General features: G+C 36.2%; 1 protein-coding gene across 2 annotated transcripts; it reads right to left on the bottom strand.

Annotated features, from left to right (window-relative positions):
• Nucleotides 1-2,361: 2,361 nt before the first annotated feature.
• LOC108378534 (8-oxo-dGDP phosphatase NUDT18-like) lies at nucleotides 2,362-4,466 on the bottom strand. Of its 2 annotated transcripts, XR_001849421.1 has the most exons (3): nucleotides 4,144-4,466; nucleotides 2,796-3,913; nucleotides 2,362-2,752 (listed from the first exon to the last, which is right to left on the bottom strand). XR_001849421.1 is itself a non-coding variant. In XM_017634826.1 (2 exons), the coding sequence occupies exons 1-2, from the start codon at nucleotides 4,418-4,420 to the stop codon at nucleotides 3,141-3,143; spliced, it is 1,050 nt and encodes a 349-aa protein (XP_017490315.1). In that variant the 5' UTR covers nucleotides 4,421-4,466; the 3' UTR covers nucleotides 2,362-3,140. The 2 variants fall into 2 exon arrangements, 1 of the variants encoding a protein (XP_017490315.1); XM_017634826.1 differs by having other exon boundaries at nucleotides 2,362-3,913.
• Nucleotides 4,467-7,894: the final 3,428 nt, after the last annotated feature.

The following is a 7,894-nucleotide window of genomic DNA, read 5'->3' as shown; positions in this document are numbered from 1 at the left end:
AAATTCGGCTAACATAATCTTCATAGAAATATTTAAAACTGTGACTGGTGGCACTTGTGACTGGTATGGATTAACTATGTATGTATGTATGAAGTAAAAGATTGCATAGACGAAAATTATAACCTCTCTTTATTTTTGTTTTCTTAGTTTTTCAACAGATTAATAAAATAAAGTCATTTAGCAAGAACTCACCAGTGACGTAGGGACAATTAGGAATTTTGAAATGTATGCCGTATTCTCTTTACATACTAAATTTACAACTGAAAATTTATTTGATATTGGGCGGTGTCATTCCCATTTTTCAAAAGTTTTATAAAAAATTAAGTTTTTGCTTAAGAATCATTAGGGGAGTAAACGATTTGTAGCATTTTAGGTGTAAAGTTCCTACGTAGAAATCTAGCCAACGTTTTTTTTTTGGTTTTCCAACTACAAAATGAGCGCTAAATTGCAACGTTGCAACTTTACACCTAAAATTAAATGAATTTTTGGTAAATATCGATGAATTCTGTAGCCACATTGCGCAAAAATCTGCAAATCCAATACATATGTTATATACAATGCATATTGTTATGAACAATTAGTTGTTAAACAGAAACTCCTGAACTACTTACTGTGAAAACTTTATGAAATAATCTTTAATCTTAAGGTTCATTTAATCACAAAATTAACGATTCCAAAGATTGGTACCTTTTATTATTATCATTTGCTTATAAAGATTTAAAACAGGTATAAGAACAGTTTATAAGAATTCGTTGCATAACTACAACGTTTTAAAATATCTTCAATTTTTTGCACTTCAAAAAAAACAATTGTAACTTGCAAATTTCGTATAATATGCTGAAATGCAAAAATACGTGTCGGTTTATTTTGCCTCCAGAACACAAAGTAGTATCTCAGGCAAATCTATTTTTCAATTGTTAATATGGATTGACCCATATACACGAAGTGGTGCTATTAGAACAGCTCATTTGATTTTCCTTTGTACACAAATGTCAAAATTTCATATTTCATTTAACAGACCTATTCTGCTTGTTACCGAACATTTGGACAGCGGAAAATAGTGTTACCAAATAATAACACCACTTCTTGTAACCGCAATTCCAAGCACCTTGATAACAATTTAATCTATTCAGAAATTCAGCTTTGAAGTTTTGTATAAATTCTGGTGTTGCATACTTCACGGGGCAATATTTTGTTCCCTGCTTATGAGATGGTAACACAATCAACGCAGAATAGTAAGTGAGTGAAAAATTGGGAGTGCTTGAATTTTCTTCCCCTCTATAAAAATCACCATTCTGTGATCGGTCAAACAAAATGTTGCCAAGTTACAGACTGGCGTGTTTTAAATTTCATTATTAAGCTGAACCGATTCTTGATGAAAATTTCTAGAAAACACAACTTTGTTATCAATTAAACAAACTTATGTTAAAGATGTTTAAAATTTTTTTTTGTTCAAATATTTCTAATCGCTAATATGGAAAAACCAAATATGACACTTAAAAAAATCATATTACTTTTTTCTTAGTGTAGAACAAAACACGTATTCATTTTAACTACGGGAGTATACATACATTAGTTAATACAAAACTTTGAAGCCGTTTTTCTAGAGTTTTGGATTTTTTTAATTTATAACAGTATTGAAGTTATTGAGTGATATGAAGTGCAAATCTTTCGCTTTTACCAGACATACTTTGTTTCTTGTTATCAATTCTTCAGTGTAATTTTTTTTTTTTGTGAAGCCCTAAATTAATTAACTTACCTTTACTTCAGTCCGAGATAATTTCTAAAATTTAACATAGAAACTAATGACGCAGTATTACTTAGAGAGTTAACAGGAAATTTTTATTTATAACATAAAAATTTGTATAACAGCAACTTAATAAACAATGATCGGTGTATATAAAAGCAAAATATTTAAAAAATAAATATTGTTGTACATACGTACATATAATATAGACAGTGACATAATTATAAGGTCACCCGCATATTAATAAGTTTTTACCATTTTTTCCCTAATATTTTTAACTAAAAATATGGTTTATTCTATAACCAAAAACAAAAAATTTGTTTGAAACTAAAATTTCCATCACTTTATTCTGAATTTTTTTTGGGTATGCAGTTGTATAGCCCTTTCAATTCTAGTATAAAGTGCAAGTTAATTTTTCACAATTCTTTTTGTTGACAGTGATGCGCATTTCCTTCCATATAAAAAAAAATAGCTAAGATTCGTTATAAAGGTACTGCATACCCAAAAGTAAAAGTTTTGAATAAAACGTGTGAACTTTTGGTAAAACATTGTTGATTTTTTATAAATTTTTGTCAAAGTTTGAAACTTGGATTATGGCTCTTGTTATAGAATGAATTATATTTTTATAAATAATTATTAAAATTAATCTGAAAAAATTAAGTAGACAAAAATTATCAGTACGTGGGTGACCTTATCATGATGTCTCTCTCTCTCTATATACTTATGATATTAGGTTTGTTCCACAGGCTACTTGTAGAAAAACCTGAACAAAGTTCAAACTGCGAGCGTATATCAAAGAAACTCTAAAACTTGCTTGTGGAACGCGTATGTGTAACTCGAAGTAACTTCCGAGTAGCTTGTGGAACAAACCTATTATCTAGATACTACTATGTTTATGATTCTTTACTGCTCGGTTATATTCAACTCGGGTAGAGCCAACAAGCATAAACAGTAAATTTTCAACTCGAGTTATAAAACCCAATGCAACCCTGGCTAACACTTCTAAAATTTTTTATGTACAAATTTCAACCCCGTGTTCAGATTTCTACCGGTGTAGAAACAATGTGTGTACATATTCTACCCGTGTATACATGCTAACTCGATAAAAAAAATGTTTACGCATGTGGGTTGAATTGACCCGAGTGGTTTATAACCCCGTAGAAAAGAAGCATAAACATAGTCTATGTATAATCGCGCGACCCCGCAGTCACGGCAGCTTGCGCTTTTGAATGCTCGATTTAAATGTATGATTTGTGAGTTTGTACGCCTGAGTAAAACGTACATACAAACATAGTAAACACGCATATAGTATAAGTTATTCTATTACTTATTGGTTCTTTTCTTCATACTGCTTCATACCACCACCCTAACCACTTCTAGCACTACCCCATATCTAACGTATAACATTTAGTGGTATCGTGGAATATTTATTAGAGAGTATACGCGCCAATTTTTCCTCGAGCGGTCTTCCTAGCTCGTGCCACGTGCATTTACCAATGAGCGCCACCTCTTCCAATGGCGGTCGGAAAACAACCAACACATTTAAACAGATGCCATCGCTGGTGTATGGCATCGGTGACGGACAGTGCTCTACACTTAGTATGCCGTGCGGTCGATGTTGCGGCAATTCCGCGCCAAATAGTTCGATCATAAATTTGCGTAGCGTCGAGTGAAGACTGCGCTGTGGATGCACCTCGACGGTGGGGAAGTGGTGCACATTCTTTTCACTAACGAGTACATTCAATGAATTGGTGGCGCGTTTGCGTATGACTGCCACTACGCGCAAGTAGTTCTTGTGGTGTGAGTATTTGGTTGGTAAAACGTCTGGATGGTGCATTAGCGCCTGTGGTGCCGAAGCGCGCTCTTTGTAGGAGCGTCCAATATCAATTAGATTAAGAATGTCATTGGCGCGCAGCGGCAATTCGGAGAGCCTGGAAATCCATTTAGCTTGCAATGATTCATTGTCCGCTTGTGCGGGTGTTTTCAGTATGCCACCAGTTACGCGGCCAGTGAGCACGAAACGAAACCAAGAACCACCCGCAACCTCAATGGCCAAAAGTGTGGTGAGTTCCACATTAAGGCCAGTCTCCTCGTACACCTCACGCACAGCTGCCTCACAAATGGTTTCACCTTTCTCCATGCGTCCAGCTGGGAGATACCATTTACCTGAAATAAAATTAATGCAATTGTAAAAATGTTTATTATTGTTATTGAGCCTTTTACCACGATTATGTTTATTGGGAAAAATGGAAAAGGCAACAAAGTCTAAGCGGTAGAAGTTATAGCCCATATTTCGGAGATCATCACATCTCCTCATCATACTTCTTCTTTTTGTACTTCAGAAGTAAAAGTGTTTATTTTTAAACCTTTTAAAAACGATAATAATTTCAACTCACCAGCACAAGATTGCTTAGCCTCCTGCATCATGAGTACCTCATCGCGCTCATTAAACAACACACAGGCTACAATATAGGTCACGGATTTGCCCAGCACGGGTATGTAGTCTGCCGCAGCGCTTGGTTGTATGCCCTGAGCCTCGGCTGTTGCATTTTGTTCCTCGAGGGAGAAATCGCATAGTTCTTGTGTTATATCGCCTAGATCCTGTGCCGCGAGTATGCCGAGTAACTTTTGTTCGATGGCATCTGCGGCATTGTGGGAATTGGTCTGAGGCATTTTGTAGCGATCCCTCACACTTTAATGTTGGTCGTTGTAGTTTCGCTGAAAAGAAACATCGAACATTCAAATGATTTGTTTACACATTTCTGTATATGTATGGGTGTATTTATGTATATAAATAACTCCGTGTTAGTTTTTAAATCCGATAAACAATGCACTCAGCGGGAGACCCCAAAACGATCGATCTCTACCGCTAACCTAGAAAAGTCCGCCACCACCACTGGAACCAGCTTACCCATATAAGGCTTACCCGCCATGCACCCTGATAGACGGGAAAAATGTATCCGATTGGAGAACAGTGTAATTAAGCAAATTAGCAAAACTAAAATGTTGAAATCAAATCGAATGTATGTTGTAAAATATTTAAATCGTATTTTAGAGCTGAGGTTCTTAGCACCTAAATCAGCGTTTGGTACAAAACTCGTTAGCGTCGATAAGCAGTTGCTGTGTGTGTGTGTGAAACAAATCGTTATCTTATAACCAAGGCACATTAAACAGGTAGTATCAGTAGAGCAAAAACAACATTTGCGTGTATTTTGTTGTTGCTTCTGGTATCGAAAGTGTCAACAACTGTTCTGAATTTTTTCTTCTAAATCAAAGCGTGCCATGTGAAATACAAAAAATTATAAAAAATAAAAAATTGAAATTGGAAAAAATAAAAATTGATGCAACTTTCTTTCCTAGTAAATTTGTTTGCTTCTCGAAGCATTGATCCATCCTTTACAAGGGCCAGTAATCAGCGGTTGTGCTGCTGAGTTGGGCGAACGTTCCAAAAGCTGCTATTCAATCGCTTGTTTTGTATGGAAAAAGGTTTCACATGCAAATGGATTTTAACAATTCAGAATTTTTGTGAGAAAAAATTAAAAATATTTGACATTTTCGAGACCAAATAATTTGAAAATAAATCAAATCAGCTGCTCTACTGATACTACCTGTTCCATGTACCTTGCTTATAATAGTAAAAATTACAAAGCTGTTTTTGACAGAATTATTTGTGCTGATTATAAATCCGTAAGTACAAAGCTGCTGTCAGCTCAGATTTTGAGAAAAACAAGGTCAAAGTGTCAAAAAATCTCGTTGTTTGCAATATTTTATAAATTCTAGCAAAGAAACTAAAGGACTTAGGCTTGAATTAAAGCTAGAACCTTTGACTACTACTACGAAACTCAGAATAAGAAAGAATGCCATTTTGGCAATTTTTTTAGTGGCACAGTTTTCAGCACTTTTTATTGTTCAATAAATGATTATAAGTGACCGTCAGGTCAAGGTGCAGGGATAGTATGCAGGGACAGTAGTCGAGAGTTCTAGCTTTAATTTAAGTCGAAGCAGAAGGTTCTATCACCTTTTCTTTCTTTGCTAAGGCCTCTCAAATATTGCAAAAAACGCGATTTTAGACACTTTGGCCTAGTTTTTCTCAAAATCTGGACCTGATGGAATTTTTATACTTACGGTTCAAAAACAGCTTTAACATTTTCCGCACCAAAATCAGTGTTTTGCCCTGTGTTATTGATGTCGAAAGCCACAATCGGAGAGTCCCCTGAAAATACTTCACGACAGAGCATATATACGAGATATGTAGCACATTTTAGAAAACATCGAAAATCAACACTTAAATAAGGTGAAAAATGCTGAGAGACAGCAGAACAAATCATACTCCACTGTGATACACTTACTAGGACCATACTTAGCAGCCAATGGGCCTCTTTAAATTCCTTCATAGTACTGCTATTGAGACTCTAGGCTCTACTTCTTTCTGAAAAGCCGTTTGATTTGCAATATTTATTTGCGGCTGGTGCAGACATCGTAGGCCTCAACACTTTGGTCGTTAGCACAGCATTGTTCAGTTAAGAAAGGCAAAAGAGAGAAAAATATTACGCTCCTCAATTCATTCATCATTACCTGGTTTTGGGAGCTTTCGAGAGAGTCATTCGAAATACTGTCAGGGCGTCCATGAACACAACGGAAGAAACAATTACAGAAGGACCTTCCTACACTGGGTGAGTAACTAGGGAAACTTCGGAAAATATAAATCTATTGGGTATATCGTTATAGAATCAATTAATACGAAGTAAATGGCAAAACGGTCGATAATTATCCCTAATCTGAATCCACACAACATCGTCATAATCCACTAACTTGTAAAACTTCCTTCATTTTTTGAGTAGAGTAAAATAATACTTTACGCTAAAGACAAGATAGGATTGATAGCTTAAGTTATTCAAATTCTGAAAAGGGTACACACACATAACTTGGATTCAACTGATCGACCGGCCTACCTCTACCGTATTAACTACTTTTTATAGGGGTTTTTAGTTAGGATTTACCCTAAAACCCTATAACCTTGACTGTGCATTCCCGATACCCGTGAATAACCTTTGCTACTTTGGCTGAGCCTTCGTCTCATCAACAGAATTGTAATTCGAAATTAGCGCTTGCTATCTTCATATTCTTTGTTATCTCGTTTTGACATACAGTCTCGGTCGTTCCTTCTTCTCGCGGAAATAGGGAACCCCGAGCGAAGCTAAGTCTCTCACCACCTATTCTTTCCAACGCAGAGAAGGCCTTCATTTTCCACCACTAGTCGGTACCACATCGAATGCTTTCACGGCTGGAGCATTTGCATCTATTCGTATGACATAGCCCTTAGCCAGCGGAACTGTTGTATAATAATTTGCTGAACTATGTCAATGTCGTTCGTATTCTCCAATACTCGCTGAAAAAAATTCGTAAAGTGCCATAAATCTTTAGCATAATCTGTCTCGAACACTCCAAGGGCGGCTGCCTTATCAGATGCTGATGTTGGCTGTTTGCTTTTTCCTTCAGCTTTGCTTCCATATCCAACTTAGGAAAGCCAAAAAAAAACGTCCTGACTGTTTAGATCGATGATCTCGAAGTCATCTGCATACGCCAGCTAGTTTACGCTTTGTAAAAGAAAGTACCTGCGTGGTTTAGCTCTGTAGCTATTATTATCCTTTTCAACATCAGATTAAAGAAATCTCACATTAAAGAGCCACCTTGTCTATAAGACAGAAAGATAAATCACAATTCTGATGTAGCCGGTGGTATTAGTCAATCCCATTTTACACAGCCATATTATTTTCGCAGAGATACCAAATTCGGGCATCGCGGCATTAAGGCAACTTGTTTTCGTACTTCTAACGGGGCTTTGAAATCGACAAATCTACTATATATTTGTGACAGTATGTATGTATGTACATATGTGCCAGATTGCAGTCTAAACGGACGGACAGAATCGAACAAAATTATGACAGAGTATTGCCATTACACCTGGGCCTATAATAGGGTGAAAAAAATTGGGATACGACAAGGGGGCCATAACTTCCAGACCATAAGTCACATGAACTCGAAACTTGGTATGCAGACATGTCAATGGTAGATGCTTATAAAAGGGGGCGTGGCACATCCCATAGGCGTGGAATTTTTTATCAGCTATAACTTCGGAACCATAAG

Source organism: Rhagoletis zephyria, unplaced genomic scaffold (genome assembly GCF_001687245.7).
Source record: "Rhagoletis zephyria isolate East Lansing unplaced genomic scaffold, Rhagoletis_zephyria_1.1 Rzeph_scaffold_14330, whole genome shotgun sequence".
Taxonomy (NCBI): domain Eukaryota; kingdom Metazoa; phylum Arthropoda; class Insecta; order Diptera; family Tephritidae; genus Rhagoletis; species Rhagoletis zephyria.
This window is presented reverse-complemented; position numbering and strand designations above follow the sequence as displayed.

What these genes read in the sequence shown, in the direction of transcription:
- LOC108378534 (XM_017634826.1), bottom strand. Translation starts at nt 4,420, where the DNA reads ATGCCTCAGACCAATTCCCACAATGCCGCAGATGCCATCGAACAAAAG. An exon ending in GGCTAAGCAATCTTGTGCTG is followed by an intron (nt 3,914 to 4,143) that starts GTGAGTTGAAAT and finishes ATTTTATTTCAG; the next exon opens with GTAAATGGTATCTCCCAGCT.